The sequence below is a fragment of the Polypterus senegalus genome, chromosome 11 (assembly GCF_016835505.1).
Source record: "Polypterus senegalus isolate Bchr_013 chromosome 11, ASM1683550v1, whole genome shotgun sequence".
Taxonomy (NCBI): domain Eukaryota; kingdom Metazoa; phylum Chordata; class Cladistia; order Polypteriformes; family Polypteridae; genus Polypterus; species Polypterus senegalus.
In genome coordinates this window covers 111965382-111986049 of record NC_053164.1, presented here as the reverse complement: position 1 = coordinate 111986049, position 20668 = coordinate 111965382, and the positions used below count along the sequence as shown (strand labels likewise).

General features: G+C 39.3%; 1 protein-coding gene across 1 annotated transcript in view; it reads right to left on the bottom strand.

Moving 5' to 3' along the window:
- The window catches only part of LOC120539801 (uroplakin-3a-like), a 29101-nt gene extending 8757 nt beyond the window's left edge, over positions 1–20344 (bottom strand). Inside the window, exons 1-3 of the mRNA XM_039770178.1 lie at positions 20157–20344; positions 19545–19712; positions 1778–2030 (exon numbers count right to left, since the gene is read on the bottom strand). Of these exons, the coding sequence (XP_039626112.1) occupies positions 1778–2030; positions 19545–19712; positions 20157–20214 (479 nt within the window). The 5' untranslated portion in view covers positions 20215–20344. The remainder of the gene's footprint in view (positions 1–1777; positions 2031–19544; positions 19713–20156) is intronic.
- Positions 20345–20668: the final 324 nt, after the last annotated feature.

Genomic DNA, 20668 nt, shown 5'->3' with positions numbered 1-20668 from the left:
AGATTCTAAGTAGGAGAACACCCATGTAGCAAAGTGTAAAAGAAGAATATATACACTAGTTTAGTCTGTGTATAGTACTGGGAGAAAAATCTTTACATTATATATCTGCTTTGGCCCAGTTGGGGCAAGCTTCCTAATTTTTTATTTTTTTTTGTTCTTTATTTTGCCTTATAGCGAGGGATCACTGTACAAGAAATTGTATATCGCGCTTCGACTTTCGCGCCTTCACTCCATCGTGGATTTTAAATGCAAGCATATCTAAATATATATTACGGATTTTTCGCTGGTTCGCGGATTTCTGCAGACAATGGGTCTTTTAATTTATGGTACATGCTTCCTCAGTTTGTTTGCCCTGTTGATTTCATACAAGGGACATTATTGGTGGATGGCTTAGAAGCTACCTAATTAGAGGATGTATTACGTATTAACTAAAACTCCTCAAAGATGTACGATATGCTTCCCGCGCGGTGCTCGATTGTTTGCTTTTCTGTGTCTCTCTCACTCTCTCTGCCTGACGGAGGGGGTGTGAGCAGAGGGGCTATTTGCACAGAGACTGTTTAGAGGATACGGACGCTCCTCTAAAAAATGCAGCTTTATCACGGTGCTTCGGCATACTTAAAAGTACAAAAGCACGTATTGATTTTTTGATTGTTTGCTTTTCTCTCGTGCGCTCTCTCTCTCTCTCTGACATTCTCTGCTCCTGACACACATTCTTTGAAGAGGAAGATATGTTTGCATTCTTTTAAATTGTGGGAAAGAACTGTCATCTCTGTCTTGTCATGGAGCACAGTTTAAACTTTTGACTAAAGGGTGTTATTTCATGTCTACAGGGCTCTAATAATGTTAACAGTGTGGGAGAGTTTATAAGGGCTTAAAATATATAAAAATAACCATACAAACATATGATTTCTACTTCGCGGATTTTCACCTATCGTGGGGGGTTCTGGAACGCAACTCTCGTGATACAGGAGGGATTACGGTATTAGGAATTTGTTAGTTTTCGCATACCCCTTGGGGTCAGAGCACCGTGTGAGCCATTGTACAGCACCCCTGGAGCAATTGCAGGTTAAGGGCCTTGCTCAAGGGCCCAGCAGAGTAGGATCTCTTTTGGCAGTGATGGGGATTTGGACCGGCAACCTTCGGGATACCAGCGCAGATCCTTAGCCTCAGAGCCACCACTCTGCCCAGGGTTTTAAGCAATACTATGCAACCATTTAGCAAGAACAGAACTTACAGGCAACATAACATGGTTAGTAGTAGTTCAGCTTCAGTTTCAGGTTTTGTTCCATTAAGTGCAGCAATATAATGGATGGATGGAAGCAAAATTAAAATTGCTTTTAAATTGCTGTTCAGCCTTTGCACATGCCACCTGATGAAATACTAACTTGTCTAAGTAACCTCCAAGCTAATCTGCATCAGAGTACACCATAAAAACGCTAATTCTGAGGGAATAATCCCAGATTCATGATTTTCATGGACCCTTAATAGGCCTGACTTTCTTTAAACAGATAGCAATGTTTAGGCAACCTTCTGAGAAAAACACAGCCTTGATTTTGCAGGACATAGCAGGATTTGTTATGGCCAAACACCCTTTTAATAATATCTTCTAAATCTACCATATCCCACAGAAGGCTCCACTTATTAGTATCCAGGATATAACAGAGTGTTAACGTTTCTGACAACATGTTTACCCTGATTGTACAATGTGCTCTTTAAAGGAATCTTGAATCAAAGAAGTTTTAACTTGCACAGTACTTTGCATTAAGCAACTAGTTACCTATAAGCAGCTCCCACACCAAGTGGACCATTGCAGAGATCTGTGGCAGCAGGATCATTAACACAGACAGAATTATTTCCAATCTGGATAAGGTACTCATTCAAAGTACTTAGCAATTTACTAGGAATGGACAGATCTGAAAGCTTTGGTGGAGATGCACAGTTGGGAAGATTGAAAGACGCAGCTCTGTAAGGTCCTGTGCTACCACCATTGGTCTCTTTATAATTCTTCCATGGCATAAACGTTGAAGAAGCTAGAAGAGGCAGGGGAAAAAAAAAAAAAAAAGTCTGGTGAGAATTTTGTAAATTAGAAGTCCCTCAGATTGCAAGGACACTACCTATTTAATTGACTTTGTTAGAATTGCTTGTGGTTTTTAGGTCACGACTGTAATTCGTTCCAAAACCCTGGTTGCAACCCGATTTGGTAATGACCTGAAGTAATTTCCCCCACAGGATTGTATGTAAATACAATTAATCCATTCCAGACCGTATGAACTGTATGTAAATATACTTTTTTTTTTTTTTTTTTAAAGATTTTTAAGCACAAAAATAGTTAATTATACCATAGAATGCACAGTGTAATAGTAAACTAAATGTAAAAACATTGAATAACACTGAAAAAACCTTAAACAGAGAAAACATCGCAAGAATTCATGCTATAGCCTTACGAACCGCTTGCTGTAAACAATTTTTTTTTTTAAAATGAATTTAAGCACAGGGGAAAAAAAACAAAAAAAACAAAAACGAACATTTGAAAAATCCTTAATTTATACAAAAACTAACCAACCAACTACTAAACCACCAAGAAAACTAACCTTGCATGAATTGAGTTCTGGCATGAAGGAAGTGAGAAGAAACTAGGTGGAGAGGAGATTACAGTTTTGAGGTAAAGTCTGTGACAATGCGGGTTTGCTGCATGCTCCCATCTCGCTTCCGGGAGCCCTTAAACCCGTCACCGTTGGTAATGTCACCGAGGAGCACAACAGTGAGACACTAAATTGGAGCAAGGGGATGGTGTAAAAAGTGTCAAGTGCTTTTATTAAAATCAACAAAACAACAAATCAAAAACAAAGTCCTAATTTAATAAAGTGCAGTGCTTTCAGAATCCTTCAATAAAAATATAATCCCATAAAAACAGAAGTGAAGTGGAGGTTAAAATCCAATAGAAAAAAAGTCTATTAAATACTAGGTTAAAACAATGCTGGAAGCAGTCTCTTTAAAAACAAGCCCGGTGCATTCTATAGCTGTGGACCCGCTAAACCACAAAGTCCCTCTGCCCTATGCACGTCTGACCGTGAACAATGTACTGTACAGGGAGAGACTGAACAAGTGCGTAAAATCACCAGCGCATACAAACCGAAATGGAAATGAAATAGAGCACAAAGAGTTCACAGCGAATGCACAGTGAGAGAGATCGAACACGTGCGGAAATCATCGGTGCATACGAACCGGAAGGGAAACTGGCTTGTTCGTCACCCGAGTGTGTGGTCGCAAACAGATGCAATAGTTTGGCGAAATTTTTCGGCGTAAACCGATTGTACGTGTTCAGAGACGTTTGTGACCAGAGGTTCCACTGTATTCAGAATCTGGACTGTTATTCTGTGCCCCCCACCCCAAACTATAAAAGGTATATTTCATCTAATGCATCACATAAAAGGGTGGGGTGGAGGATAGGGGGAGTCATTCCACATTGTTGTCATTTTGTAATTAAGTGTACTGTTATTGGAACCCATGTACTCAGAGTTACGTCACTAGTCTAGTGTTTCGGCAGTGGTTACATAAAAGTACACCATCCTGGGAGGCAGGGAAGGAAAGTCTCAGGTTCCTCACCAGGTACTCTGCGTTATTTAAAAAAAAAAAAAGTCTTATCTGGTTTATTAAAGTTTACTACAAAAAGTGTGCTTCCAATCCCTTTTTAGTTTAATCCAATTTTCACATGCTGAAATGAGGCCAAAGAGCTAAGATCCAAAACATAAATCAGGCTCATGTCACTCACCTTGTGTCCAGTGTGCTGCTTCCAAGAGAGAGAGAGAGAGACACACACACACACACACACACACAGGCATTCTAATAGCAGACGGGAAAACCATGCTGTAATTTTGAAATACCCACTTCCCAAATGGATAAGCAGCAACAAGTATAAAACAGGGAATGCATAGCATTCTTGCCATGACAGACATTGTAAAGCAGGAGTCAAATACTGTAGATGTGATGTGAATTCTTTGGGACAAATCCCACCCTAACAAAGTCCATCCCCTAAAATACACATGCCTTGAACACTTACACTCTGATCCAATAACCCATGTATCATCATCACACATACACGAAGTCCACACAAGATAGAGAATGGGGGGATTCAAAGAATATTATGATCATCAGGAACTCTCATCTCTCATGTTTTTGCAACTATTGATTTCCTTGCTTTTTCTGCTCAATGACCAAAAAGAAATACTGTTTAAGAGAATGTCTTAATCCAAGGCTCATAATACGCTAGTTGAAAGGAGCGACATCAGACACCATCGGCATGAGCTTATCCGCCACTGCAGCAGCTACTCCCCGTGTAGGCCTGACACCATGCCGGTTTTTACTCTTATGGGGGATGAGGTTCCTAATGACTGTCTCTTCATAATGTGAGCAGCCATCATTTCGGTGGCTGCAGCAGAGCAACTCCTACAGAGAGCAGAAAGGAGGCATGTCTGCCATTACAGAGCTGCATGAAGTTTACAGAGGCTGGAGTGCCAATCCTGCATCTCCACCAAGACTAGTAAAAGTTGGAGGACCACCTGCAGGGTCAGATGCAGTTTAACAAGATACCCAGGACATTTGCTCAGATGAAATTTATGCTTGGATCAGTATATGTAGGAATTAAACTATTTCACTGTGAATTCTCTCCCACACTTTAACTTTAGGAAAGCCTGTCATTTTTAAACTTTGCATTTGCCTACTTTTACCAAAGCCTTGGATTTACAAATTCTACATAATTTTAATATAAGTAAAAAATGAAATAATGACTTCGAGGATGACGGGTTTGGTCCTGAGAAAAATTGCACACAAGATGATTTTGGCCCATGGCCACCAATTGATGATCCTGCTCCTAATATGGGACATATTAACTTCCAATGCTCAGCAGAGTATGCAAATACTATTTCAATATTCTACTCTACCAATTTTGAGCTGCTGTAATTTGACATTAAATTCAGAATTCTGTGTAAAGTTCTATAGGTTTCTCATGCTTTACACAAAACACACCCACTATAAAAATCACTTGGATTTTAATATTCCTAGTGGCGTCCTACCTTTTATATAATCTGAGGTATAGAACCATTTTCATGTTTCAAATAAAAGCAATGAATCCACTAAATGTTATCATCATCAGGGAGTGCTTCCTCAAATTATTCTAAAGACACAGTTTTTCATTAATAAAACTAAAATAAAAAAAGCCTGAAGAGAAAAAAAAAAAAAAAAAAAATGAAAATGAAAGCGTGATGTAATTTAAAATTTTCACCATACTTGACTTTGTGCATAATGCATTTGTAAGCGTGCAGTTGCCGATATATTTAAAAACCGCTCAGCTGTAATCTTGGAGAAGAACATTAATGTGCAAGTACCCCTCACTGCACCAGTCTCGACCTCACCATCAGCCAACTTATTTTGTAGATATCATTGGTCAATTTTATCAGTCAGTTTTCCTCTCCAGACCAGAGAGAATACTGAAGCCCCATCACTTGCCAAGGACTTATTCTGTGGATTTCATTGGCCAAAATGGACAGTTCGTCAGATTTTCTAATGGTCATCAGTGAATGACAAGGATAATTTACTGCCCATCCGTACAGGTGTCAAGTGTGCATAACTGCAGATCTTGTTTAACAGCTGAATATTAAAAGTGTATTATTAAGCACATTCAACTACCATACTAAAGTTAATTTCTACATGTGCTCTTAAATTACATTCGCTCTGCTTAGGCTCACAGGGAGCTACCTTGATTTTGCATGTTTCTTATTGAGTGAATAATCTGAGACATTGCTGTAACAGAAGTTCAGTATTTGATGTAAATGTGCTCATAGAAATCCACTATATGCATGGACAAATCTCTATATTTCCATTATTAACACAGTTCAAGTAGCAGCAGTGGTTATTTTTTTGGAACAATGTCAAAGTAAGAATTCCCTGGAAGAAGTTGGCCTTTGTTTTTCAAATAAATATTCCTGCTGCTTGACTGGCAGGATAAAGTGGACTCAACCCATCTTGTTATTTTCAAGATAACTTGTTGGTGGCTAGCCACGCATACACTATCATCCCCAAAGAGGTTGGCTGTTGGAATCTCATTTGCAGCACCAGGAGAGATTAATAAGGACTTTTAGACACAAAGAACATGAAGAGGAAAGCAATTTATTGTGTTATAATAGTGACAGTTCTTCAAAAAGGCCCATGAGAGCACTGTAGTTACTAGTTCTACATACAACAGTGGCGATTTTGCACAAACTGTAAACTGACACCACTTCAACACCTGTATGGTATAACAAGGCCACTTGGCAACTTTATCCTGTCTTGTGCTCTGAAGATCATTGAAAGAGCAGATACAGATGATTCCTTACAGAATTTCAGTTGGTTTAGAAGTGATGGCATATTAGATGCATTCTGAATGAGCCCAACATATACGCAAAGAAACTGATCCAGCAACAGACACTGAAACCAAGCTACATGTGCACATGTGGTACTGTGTCAGCCATGACAATATGCTGGCCTTCTTTGCTCTTGCTTAATAAAATTCAAAATTCAGATGTTGAAACATACAAGGCATTTTGAAACAAAGCTTTACTGTGTACACTTCTCAGGGATTTGCATTTTATTACACATGACTTTGCACAGTAGAAAGAAAACCTTTTCAAAAATAAAATTGTTCTTTGATGCACTGATAGAAATTCTCTACACTTTATACTTGGGCACAATGTTATTATCAAATCACTTGTGACTTGGAAAGGGTGTTTGGCAATTAAACAACAACTTTAAGATTACTGAGGCTGTAAGATCTTTACTGAGCAATCTGTAAATTTTATTGGGTAGCGTGGGAAACAAATGTGACTAGAGTCTGCAAACTAAAACGAATGATATTTTTACTTTAATATTCTCGTTTTTCTTACTTTTACCTAAACTGCTAAAATACTGAAAATTAGGTGTCACAATAATGTTTTTAAAATAACCCAACCTCCAAATATGCACACATACCTTAAGTTCTCATACTAGTTTCACTACCATGATGAATTCAATGTTCTTCACTGGACTTCCCTGTCACCCGATCTGAACCCAATAGAACACCTTTGGGATGTTGTGGAACAGGCAGTCACAGCATGAATGTGCAGCTAAGAAAATGCTGAAAGTGCACGATATAATCATGTCAACTTGGATCAGAATCTCAAAAGAATGTTTCCAACACCTTCTTGAATCCATGTCACAAAGAACGGAGGCTAGTTTTGAGATCAAAAAGGTGGCCCTACTGGTATTTGTTTAGTGTTCCTAATAAGTTTGCTCAGCAAGTATATCAATCAGTCTCAGAAACTGTTTATATGGGTTTTTGATGTAACCCAAACACCTATTACATACTTTCATCCTACTTGTTCTCGTGTAGTTGTGTAGCACCCATTTAAGGTTAGACAACTCCACAGCTTTGACATTAGATACTCATTTTTCCCAGTGTTCCCCTAAGAACACCTAGGTGGGTCCCAAACAATGCTTCAAGGCCAGACGCTGCCAAAAAAACATCCACTCCAGATCTTGCTGCTCACAAGCTAAATCTCACCTCAGCACACAAAAAAAGCAGCATTTTTTTTTTTTAAATTAAATAACGGATTGATTATTGCATCTTTGATTATAGTGGAAACCTTGAAATATCACAGTAACATGAGAAAATCTCTATATATAATCTTCATTTGGATCTTGATCTTTGTCCGCGAATGAATTAAAAGAAGAAGCACTAGATGGCAGTAGAGAGACAGCTAAAACATAGGCATTGCATTAAGAATCTCCTCCAGGCTTATACTACTGAAGACTGTAGTACTCCAGTCACACCTCAAAACGCAGACATTCAAACTAAACAAATTGTTGCGCTTTAAATTAACTAATCTTTTCTTTATATATAATCTTCATTTAGATCTTGATCTGTGTTTGTCCGCGAATTCCATGCATGGACCACCTTTCAGTTTAGTATGTTGTTGTTACTCACGGATGTCAACAATGTGCTGGAATAATGAAAGGGTTGGTGGACAGTGTTATGCTGGTTAGCTCCTGAGGCCTGCTTAGAGAATGATTGCCGAAGATAAAAAGGTACGTGCCTACATAACATATGAATGAAATAGACAGTGGGTAAAAATGAATGACAACGTAACCGCACGTTCCGGAAATTATTGTTACGTTGTAGCCGGCGAGTGCTGGGCGTCTCACAGTTGTACCGTGGCTTGCTCACATGTCAGTGAAGTGATCCCTATTTATGCTTTAAAGAGCATGTATCCCCCTTTTATAACCATTGCTCCAAGTATATTGCCTCACTCTTTGAATTGCCACAAAGCAACCTGCGTGATTGGAGAAAGGTTGAGAAGTTAGTGAGAGGAAACGACAGTGTCATGAAAACGACATGGACTGTGAACGGACAGAAGCAGAAATGCTCCTACACCACCACATAAATTACTATTCGGACAGTGATTCCGAGTAGGCCGTTCCTATTTAATCAATGTCCAACGGTTTTCTTTTGTAATTTTGTTTCCCTTATAAAAAAAAAATCATAATGCTGTGCGACGAAGGGCCCAGTTCACGACTGGCAGCTGCGTTTAAACAGGGAGCCCTTCACAGACAACTTTAACATGCGCAACATAGTTGGGCGCACATGGCTAGTAAAACTATGATTTTTAGAGGACTGGCACAATCTGGACGGTACAGAAATTGTCTTTATAGGTGTTAAAAACAGTGATGCAAAACAGTGTCCATGTGGACATTTTTAAATGCACACTAGACAGCTTTACCTAAAAGGAATTAAAAGATGATGTGTAAAGAGAATATGTGCAAGCATTTAACATCCATCCATTATACAACCCGTTATACCCTAAATACAGGGTCACGGGGGTCTGCTGGAGCCAATCCCAGCCAACACAGGGCGCAAGGCAGGACACAAACCCTGGGCAGGGCGCCAGCCCACTGCAGAAGCATTCAACAGGAAAATACAAAAGTAACATTATACAGAATGTTATTTTGGGGTCTTGTTCATGAGCGAGGGAAGAATGGAGTGCGAGATCAACGGGCGGATCTGTGCGGCGTCCGCAGTGATGCAGGCTCTGTTTTGGTCTGTCGTGGTGAAAAAGGAGCTGAGCCATAAGGCAAAGCTCTCAGTTTACGAGTCGACCTATGTTCCTACTCTCACTTATGGTCATGAGCTTTGGGTAGTGACTGAAAGAACAAGATCGCGAATACAAGCGGCTGAAATGAGTTTCCTCCGCAGGGTATCTGGGCTTTCCCTTAAAGACAGGGTGAGAAGTTCAGTCATCCGGGAGGGGCTCAGAGTAGAGCCACTGCTCCTCCACATCGAGAGGAGTCAGATGAGGTGGCTCGGGCATCTGATCAGGATGCCTCCTGGACGCCTCCCTGGCGAGTTGTTCTGGGCACGTCCAACCGGGAGGAGGCCCCGGGGAAGACTCAGGATACGCTGGAAGGACTATGTCTCCCGGCTGGCCTGGGAATGCCTCGGGATTCCTGCGGAAGAGCTAGGATAAGTGGCCAGGGAGAGCGAAGTCTGGGCATCTCTGCTCAAGCTGCTGCCCCCGCAACCCAACCTCAGATAAGCGGAAGAGGATGGACGGACATTATACAGAATAAAATTCAGAGAGAGAGAGAGAGAGAGAGAGAGAGAGAGAGAGAGAGAGAGAGAGAGAGAGAGAGAGAGAGAGAGAGAGAGAGAGAGAGAGAGAGAGAGAGAGAGAGAGAGAAAAACCCTGCAGTGCTGCATATTAAAGCAGGCAAAGAACAACATGTAAAATGAATTTAATCAGAGTCTTAAGAAGCACTTCCTCCCCTTTATATAGTTAGAGGATAGAGTGGTCTGAATGATCTTTTAAGTTACACCACATCAATTTTAAGCAATGTGTGTTGAAATGGCAGCCAAATAAGATGAATGAGAATACTCCGAGTTATTGCTGGGATGGTGTGAAACGATGTGTTAACAGTGCTTTTTAGCTACATCAGTCAACAATGAAAACACTTTTTAAAATAGAATACCAACAAAGCATGTTGATGAAAAAGAAACCAGCCACTGTCCGTTAACTGTGTTGGGTTTTTCCAATACAAATGTCTTCATTTTTGGTCTCGCTTGGCAAATTGAGCATGAATATCGAGGGCATGGGAAAACCAAGCACAATTGCCAGAGTGCAACCCACTACCAATAAAAACAATGGCAACTTGCAAACCACCAGCAACAGCCCCATGACCGACTTTTAGGACAGTGGTAAAGAAATACTGTTTTAACACACAAATGAACAGATTTAAAGTGCTTTCTTTTGTTAGTTTAAAACCAATTATCAAGTGAAAAAAAGGTAAATGTAAAACTTCAACCCATTTCCTGCATGCCCCCTAACTATGAAAATAAAGAAATGAGTCAACAATATACATGAGTAATTGGAAAGCCCACTGTGAACTAACCATCCATCCATTATCCAGCCCGCTATATCCTAACTACAGGGTCATAGGGGTCTGCTGGAGCCAATCCCAACCAACACAGGGCGCAAGGCAGGAAACAAACCCCAGGCAGGGTGCCAGCCCACTGCAGTGAACAAACTAAACCTGTAATTAAAAGAACTACAAAACTGTCTCAGCATTTCATTGTGGGGTTTATAAAGAGTATGATGTGACCATGGACTACTATGTTTACTTTACCATGTACACATTCACTGGCATTTCCTGTTTAGCAACTGAAAAATACTGCATAAAACCAATACTAAAAAACTGAAATTCAAACATTATAGTGCCACAAGAATCAGTAAAGACCAAGGTTAAGATTTCATTTCAAAGAGCTCTTTAAAGCCACTTTTGGAACACACTTTTCAAATCTGATTTGTCAAACAGATCATCACCTATAACATTTAAGTTTCCATCAGTATGCGAAGAAAAATTACACTTACTGAAAAGTAACATTAATGAACAACTCTAGTTGAAACTACAGATATCACGAAATGCTAATGTGTTCATTTATTTGTTTTTCCTTGTATTGCATAAACACAATTCACCTTTACTATATGAAATCAAACTCACCAATTAAAGATTAACAGGAATTCTGAAGTAATGGCTTGCTTTCAGGCACTAGTGTGTATACATGGGGAGTGAGTGTGTGTGGGTGTGCATGGGATTGTGTATTTTTCCTGTGATGAACTGGTGCACTGTCCAAAGATTGTTCCTGCCTGGTGTCCTATGCTTGTTGGGATAAACTAACTTTCCCACAACTCTGTTCAGGATAAAGTGGGTTTAGAAAATGGATAAGATGGACAGATATACGCAATCAGACCTTTGCTACTTCTGGATATGTACACAGGCATAAGCCGTAGCAGATACTCCAAACATATGTTCTTTAATTTCTGTGATAGCAATTGTAATTGGTTTTCTGCAATGAAGTATGCCGTTTTAGCAAGATTGCTAACAGCAAATCTGTTTGTCCATTAATGCATTACATTTCATTTTAGAAAGAGAATTGCATGGTGCTTCAAAGCACTATGAAATGAGCCACACAGATGCCTCGCAAACGTTTAAGTATTTAAAACACAACAATTTTGGAGCATCTTTTTTCCATCGTAATTGTAGACCTGCCATGGATACACATAAGCTAATAAGAGAATGAAAAACTTCTGCCAAGTCCAAGTGATAAATACAAAGCCTCTGCTGCTTTACTGGGGCTATGTATAGTAGTGTATTCAAGATCATTAATCTCTTTATTACAGTGCCTTTATAGAAAGTATTCACCCCCTTGGACATTTTGAGATTTCATTGTTATACAACATTGAATCACAGTGAATTTGCCTCTTAAAACGTCAAAGCGAAAACAGAACTCTGCAAGTTGCTCTAACTTACAAATATAAAAATTGTGATGGTGCAGGTTAGTTCCATGATCCTACTGCTATTTTGGGAAACTGTTGAGCCCACCACCGTTGATATTGTAACTGAGATGAGCTGGGTAGATAAGGACACATGTAGCGTGGGGTAGGTTCAAAAGTGGCAAGTACACTTAAAATCCAACAGTCAAAAAACAAACACCGTCCAAATAAATTGTGCAGTGCAAAAGTTCAATAAATAACCCAATTTAAAAAAAAAAAAAAAAAAAAAGCTACATATTAATCCAATAAATACTTGATAAAAACAAAAATTTCCTAGGCAAAAAAACTCCTTTAAAATCATGTCCCTGATGCACAACTTTAAAAGGGATGTCTACTCAGCTTACCTCCAAAATGGGACCTTGCAGACGAGGAGACACCTAACCAACAGTTCAACCAACCTTCTCTGTCAGGTTCAGGTCCTGGCAGTGCATGGCTTCCAGCAGGACACCACACCAAAGCACCTTGTTCTTGGGCTTGGACCCCTGCAGCCATTTGACTCCTACTACCAGGCTCACTACCCTGCAATCCATGGCTTCCACCACAGGACATCATACAGAGCCTTCCTTCCCCTGGCACTCATGCTGCCTTTCTCTCGGACATAAACAGCAAGTCACTCCATCAAGCACAGCATCACTCCAGCTCCCTAATCGCTCAGCTGGAGTGACCTTCTTCAGCCCCAGAGTGTCAGCCGCACACTCCCTTAGGGTCATCCTACCGGCTGCCTTTCTCTCATCTACCTTCTCTACTTTAACCTCTGCTCTCTCTTCTGATCTTTTCTCTCATTCAATTTCTTGAAACTTTGTTTCCTTTTTTCCCCCCGTGCCGGCTCATGCCTTATTTGCCTCAGTGGGCGCAGCTCTTCAATTGCAAGCAGCAGAAAGCCAATGCATCAATCAAGATAGGCCACACCCTCACGCACAGGTGCACTCCACCTCAATCTCCACACCAACCTCCTACAGCCGTGCTAGCATACACACCCACAGAGATCGAGCTGGGTATTTAATTATTTAAAACAGACTCCATGCTGCTGAGCAATAGACCCACTATTCAACAAATTGATCACATAAGTATTCACCCCCTTTAAATATGACATACCAAAATTTTTGCTGGTGTAGCCAACTGGTTTTAGAAGTCACATAATGAAATCAATTGCTACAACAGGTTTGTAGTAAAGGGGCTGGGTTTCAATTGACTGCAGCATAAAAGCATTTCTATCCATGAACAAAATTGACTAAAAAGCATTATGAAAATATCCAAGTCCCTGAATAGCTCTAAGAGTACAGTAGAGGTCATTTATAAATGGGGAATATGACAGATATAAATCTTGAAAAAGCAGGACATCCACAAATCCTGAGTGATTGAGCAACAAGATAACTATCGAAGGAGGCCACCAAGAGAACTATGTATACAACTGTTGCCTGGGTCCTCCACTAGTCATAGCTTTATGGGAGGCTGGAAAATAGCAATTTTTAATTAAAAAAAAAAAAATTAAGGAAACCAAAATTGAGCATTCTGGCAAATCATACTAAAACAGCATGTCAAACACCACACAGACACACACAATTCTCACCACAAATCATACAGAGGGCATCATGCTGTGGAGATGCTTCTTTGCTGCAAGCCCAGAAAGGTCTGTGAGCTTGGAGAGTTACATGAACACAGAAAAATACAAGTAAATCCTGGGAGAAAAATCTGATGCAGGCTGTAATATACATGTATCTTGGGAGATTGGGACTAGACCTGGGAGACTCAAATGGATGCCATGGCTTCCAAAAATACTTGAATCATGTGCCTACTTATGTGATGAATTATTTGGTGTTCTACATCTCTAATTTACACCACTTTGCAGAGGCCGGTTTTCACATTAAAAAGTCATCTGTTGACTAGTGTCAAAATGGCAAAATTATATCCACTGTGAGTCAATGTTGTTCAATAAAAAGTAATACATGTATACTTCGAAGGAAATTAACACTTTTTAAATGGCCACTGTATTTCTAACGGCTCTATTCAATAAGGGCGCGCACAAAAAGGCGAGCTTCAAAAGGGCGACCTTAATTGAGCGCGGTGAATAAAGGCATTCGTAGATAATTTAGTTCAAATGTCTCAGGAATATGTGAAGAGCAACAAAGGTGCAGATCTACTCGTAGTCGAAGGCTACACATTCAGAAAGGAGAAAACTATCAACAGGAAACACATCTGGAAATGCACTGAATATAGGATTGGAAAAGGTTTGTCTCGCTGTCATACCAAAAATGGATTATTTGTCAAGAGACCATCTACGCAAAACCACGTCCCAGATGTGATGAAGATCAAACAAGGTAAGCAATAGTGGACATCAAACAACTTCTACTGACGAACCACAGGAACTCGTGGCTACAGTAACCCAAGGTCTGTCATCAGCGGTTGTGGGACAACTTCAAAGGCCAAGGAAGACCTACAAAAAGACACTTCGGAGTGAATTAAATCAAATTGTCCTCGATTATGCTAATAGACCGCATTTCGAATATCTACATGGCAGTGCACATAATCTACACCTTCAAGTGTAACACAACAATGAGTAAGAGCAGAAAACAATGAAGTAGAGAGCTTTATAAATAGTTCGTTAGAAGTTCATGCATTAATTAATTGGATGTTTTAATATTCTTGCTTTCGCCTTTTTATACGTTCAATCATTGCCTTTAATAAATTTTCTGTAATAATTTTGTTGCGTTTGCCTTTATTCGCTGAGCCCAATTGAGGTCGCCCTTTTGAAGCTCGCCTTTATTTACATGCCCTTATTGAAGGATACCATTTCTCTAACTACCACATTCAAAATGTGCAATACTAACTTGAAACTAATGAACCACAGCGAACTGGTCAAATCATTTTGTCAAAGCAATTTCATATTTAATTTTTGTTTCTGAACCAGTTACATAAGTGGCAATAAAACAGTTTCTTTGAAACACCAGCAGTATTTTACACTTTATTAAGTTAAACCATATGAGATCTTTATGTGCTTGAAACCAACAAGCCCATGCTGAAATTCAAGCCCTGGCACTTTATTTCCTCATTCAAGATCACAAATTAAATCCTGTATCTAATCTAAGCCACTACTTTTCTAGTTACTGACTCTTTTCAGAATAGATGAAGGGAAAGGATGCAACCTCTTCAGAACACTTTCTGGTCATCCAACAGTATTTATACAAGTCAATGAGTGACACATTTATTGCAAACACAATAAATGAGGCAATGCTAATTTCTTTGGTTGCATGCACAGTCTGGCATTGAAGCAGCAGCAGCTGTGATGGCAGTCACTCCTGGCAACTGACAGGAGCTGAACATTACTTTTAACACGTGAAAGGGAATAAAATTGTTCAAAAGTGCCTTGTGGAAGGGCACGATTCCCTAGAATGTGCCTTTCAGTTATACTATAAGCTAACCAAACCAGATCGGAAGACATACCATAAAGTCACATTGTGTGACCAGAGTTATACAATACTGAAATTACCATAATATAAAAAGGTCAATACCTTTCTTACATCTTCAAATGACAGTTTGTCTTCAAATAAGATCATAAATTCAAATTATAATCTGCTAGTGAAACAACAACATTTATATAGCACATTTTCATACAAATAATGTAGCTCAAAGTGCTTTACATGATGAAGAAAAGATAAATAAAAGACAAAGAAAGAATTAAAATAAGACAACACGAACATAAAATAAGAGTAAGGTCTGATGGCCAGGGAGGACAAAAAAACTCCAGATGGCTGGAGAGAAAAAATAAAATCTGCAGGGGTTCCAGACCACGAGACCACCCAGCCCCCTCTGGGCATTCTACTAGACTTCTGGCTTTTAATCCATCAATGTAGGAACATCACGGAGCTTTGATTAGATGGTGGTGGTGCAGATCGCCACCATAGAAAGCCGGGAAAAGAAACAGAAGAGAGAGTAGGGGTCAGTACGGATTTTAGAGCCACCATGAATAGTTATTATAATGAACTGAATATACAGAGTATCAGGATATAAAAATTAAGGTGAAGTTATGAGAAAGCCAAGTAATGCGTTTCCAGCCATTTTGTTTTTGTTTTTTTTAAAATAGTGCTCCACTGTATTAGCCTGGCGAATTCCTTTCGGCAGGCTATTCCAGATTTTAGGTGTATAACAGCAGAAGGCCACCTCACCACTTCTTTTAAGTTTTGCTCTTGGAATTCTAAGCAGACAATCATTTGAGGATCTAAGGTTATGATTTGGAATATAAGGTGTCAGACATTACAATATACAAGAGAGATTATTTAAGGCTTTATAAACCATAAGCAGTATTTTAAAGTCAATCCTGAATGACACAGGCAACCAGTGTAGTGACATCAAAACTGGAGAGATGTGCTTGGATTTTCTTTTCCTAGTTAGGATTCTAGCAGCTGCATTCTGCATTAGTTGCAGACGATTTGCTTTTTTTTTTTGGGTAGTCCTGAGAGGAGTGCGTTGCAGTAATCTAGAGGACTGAAAACAAAAGCGTGAACTAATTTCTCAGCATCTTTCAAGGGGTCTAACTTTTGCCGTTTAAGTGAAACAATGCTGTCCTAGTTGGGCGATTAATATGCGATTTAAAATTCAGGTTACAGTCAACAGTTACCCCCAAGTTCTTTACCTCCGTCTTGACTTTTAATCCTAATGCATCAAGTTTATTTCTAATAATCTCATTGTATCCATTATTGCCAATCACTAAAATTTCTGTTTTCTTATTATTTAACTTGAGAAAATGACTATTCATCCAAATAGAAACACAAGACAGACATTGTGTTAGTGACTAAAAACTTCTTGGTAAATATATACATAGCATCTGTTGTTGGAAACATACATTTATACAATTTCCATGTAATGATTTAAAGAATGTAGTAAGATGGCATCTACCCCAGTCCCTTTCATAATTAACATTTAAACCATGTTTCTTATTTTTTATTTTTTTTAAACTTTAAAAAGTAGATGAGTCAGTCTTTCCATCCAACTCACTCATCTTAGTATCACTCAAACAGTTAATTTCTGACCTTGTTGTATAGACTTTATGTAGGTATTTATATGGAGAAAATATTCCTGAAGAGGTCTCACAAGTTGTAAATGTTAATTTCCCATAATGTATATTTTAAATGTGCCTTGCAAGCTAATTGCCTATTAGTAGACATTGTTTACCCGGTCCGGTTTTCCAAAAGTCCTTGTAATCCATATGGTATACTTGTACATTTATTGCAGGGTTTACATTTGTCTAATTACTACTCCCTCTGAAAAATGTATACTTACATGAAGCCATTTGCCCAGCTCTGAATCCAAAAGTAATAATTTGCCAGATGGGTGACATTAAGAATACTAGCGGATAACTTATGGTTCACTGGCAACCGTCTGCAACTACTTACTGCTGTAACAAAATGCTTTGTAAGTCAACTGGAGAAAACCACTACAGTGTTACGTATGGATTTTGGTGCCCATGTGTTATATCAACCTGTTATTCTGCCTGCCCCAACAAAACACATTCATCATGCTATTCAAACATAAAAAACATACCACGCTTTAAAAACATGAAACTTCTTCCACATTGCTGAGAGTGTACATTTCTTTTAGGGATCATACCCTAAATTAGGTAACATAGCAAGAACAGCTTGATTCTACCCAAATCTGTGTTTCTGGCTCAGAGTAAGCCAGTATTATGCAATTCATGTGGCCAAAAGATAGATAATTAGCAAACCCTTCTTTCTGGAATGAACTCCAAGACCAAGTAGGGCAATCAAATTTACACAATTATGGCATTTCTGAGCAATAAACTGATAATAGATGTGCTTTTGAAACAAATGACCCACATTCATCCCTTCTGTGAAGACCCTTGCCTTTAAAGACTTTCCCAATCTGCAAATATCTACGTACCCGTATTAATGCAGTTTCTGTAATGGAATAAAGCAACAATAAGACTTTTGTATCGTATCCTAGTTCATTAATGTGTCAGCTTTTACTACGGATGTTGGCTTTTACTATTGCTTATAGCACTCCGGACTACTAAATTCTTGTTGCCCCTCTTGCTTTTATCAGTTTAATTGACTGTTTGGAGAAAACACACATCTTTATCAAAGCAGCACAAACAGAATCAGGATGGAGCTCTCAACTTGGTCTTTATTATGCGTTTCTTATTTTAAATATTGCAAAAACAGACTACAATGTTTACTTTAAGGCATATACCAGTTCTAGTAAGGGAAGATCATTAGTGATACATTTTTGAAGATCTGCTTCTCCCCCTTCAATCATCGGTCAAGAATTCTGAGCATGCAAATGGATAACTGACATGTGGATTATGCTACATGAGATGTGTTAGAATCCCCTCCATTGTGTAGCGCTGGTCACTATTCAGTCCTTTTCTGTAATCTTTGGTACTTACTTTCGCCATGAAAACAGGACTACATTTTTTCGGCTGCCATTACAAACTACATGGGTTAACTTTTTTGGGATTGAGTATTCCTTAAAATTAAAATTTACTAAAACACTCACACAAAATACATACAATGCAATTCACACATATGGGCAAATACTCTGAAGCTTCATTCCATGTAGGATATCAAGCACTTCAAGTAGAGTTGCTTCATCTTTAAAAGTGGCTTCATTTGACATTCCAAGTCTGTTGTCAGATCACCAAAAGTTATTGATGGCAGCATTATACAGTACAAACAATGGATTTGTGCAGAGATTAAAAGGACCCCAGCAAGCCCAGCTCCCAGTACAAACTTTATTTTAAAATTTATCTACTACTGCTAATGGAGCATCCTCTAAGCGATTAAACTAGCAGCCAAAAGATTGAAGTCAAGGAAAAACACACACACACACACACACACACACACAGATGCAAAGCTAGCATATGACCAGCTAATTTGTGGTTCTCAAATTCAGTACCCAGATAACCACCATTTCTGGCTGCAACCAGTCCCTTATATAGAAGTCTGTTCATGGATCACATTAATTCAAATGCATAATATTGCTGTCATTCTGAAATACCACACATTTCTCAACATATTGCTTTTCTTTTTTCTTAAGACCACCAATATGTTTCATTGCTCCGGGCTAATAAATATTTCTCGGACCGTCACTCACCTACAGGGCTGTCTTAACAGTATTATAGGCTCCAGGGCAAAGCAGTGCACTGGGGCCCCTACCTACACTACCACTCAGCAAGTCACAACATACATACTGTCCACAACTGCCCAGCGTGCCCATGCCTTAAGACGGCTCTGCTCACCTCACTCCAGATATTTTATTGAAATACAGTATATATTGTTATGGACACACAGTGTCACATGGGATCATGTTAGCTGGTTATCGATTGGCTCACTTTGGATCATATTCTTGTTTGGCTGCTGGAAATGTACTACTCCTTAACATATAAATAAGATCTTTACTGGTTTTCCTCACGAATATCTTTATATTCATACATTCATCTTCCAAACCCGCCGATCCAGAGATGGCAGACTGGAGCCTATCCCAGCAAGCATTGGGCTACTCGTGCGCACGGCTGGAACAATCCCAGTATAAGGGGGGGATCAGTGCATTGTAAGGTGAACACACAAGAACCAGTTTAACACCAGTTCACCTAACCTTTATAGTGACTCAGTGCTACGTGAAATCTGTACTTACCCGCCGAACTCAGCACGACGTACACGTCCACGTTGGCGCTACTTGAAGGATTCAGAGTGTCGAAGACGCAGAAGGGCTTCTCCAGCGACACAGTGGTCTGCGTTGGATTGTAGGGCAGCAGGAGCGGCGAAGCCAACTGCGGTTGTACCAGCACTACCGGGTTATTTGCTAAAAGTGGGGGTTAAGAAAAAAGGTAAGAAATTACTAAAATATGATTTAACGCCACGAATTGGGGAAGTCTTCGAAGTACTGGTTTCTGGCTTTACCTTAAAAGCGTTTCATCATTTGAAAACTAACGTGATTCACACGGGCGGCTTTATTCAAGTACCAGTGTGAGTAGGAGGCCTATCATGTGCCCACACTTTACTTTGACCGTCTTAAAGTAGATTAACGCCGAGGATCCCCGTCCACATGGCTTAAAGTAGATTAACGCCGAGGATCCCCGTCCACATGGACGCGTTCTTAAGTCTTTCAGTCTTTGTTGGCACCCCAAGTAATCGGCTCAGGTCAACCGAGATCCAAAAACAAATTACCCAATAAATGCAGCACCGTGCAATAAAATGGTTAAAACCATACCTCGAAAGCGCTTAAAATATAACAAAAAGATTTTACCTGAATGGGAATCCTGACTAAACCATATCAGAATGATTCCGCAGATCAATAGTTGCATTTTGTTTAATCTAAATAACGGGACCAGCCCAGTTAAACAGAAACGAATTTCAGCGTACACATCAAAATAACAAAACTTCACTTGCTTTTGTTATAGTTAGGACTACGAAAAACATTGACGCTTACTTGTGTAAGACACTCAATGAGCATTTATATTAGTCGCGAATAATTACACTGTCTTATTGGGCACTGCGAAAGGAGACACCGCCTACTTGATGAATTGATTGCACGATGATGATGATGCTCTCTTGGCTGAAAGGTTTCTGTGACTTGCCTGCCTGAGGTATCGGTGTAAGTGTACCTCAGCAACTTAAAAAGATTTGCGTGTGGTTTGTGGTAATGTAGTACCCATTTACTATGTTTTACAGTTGTATCGTGATTATAAAGAAAAGTAAAAGAAAAACAAAAACTGCTGATTATATTTTAGTTTGTAAAATGATCGATTTTTATATTAG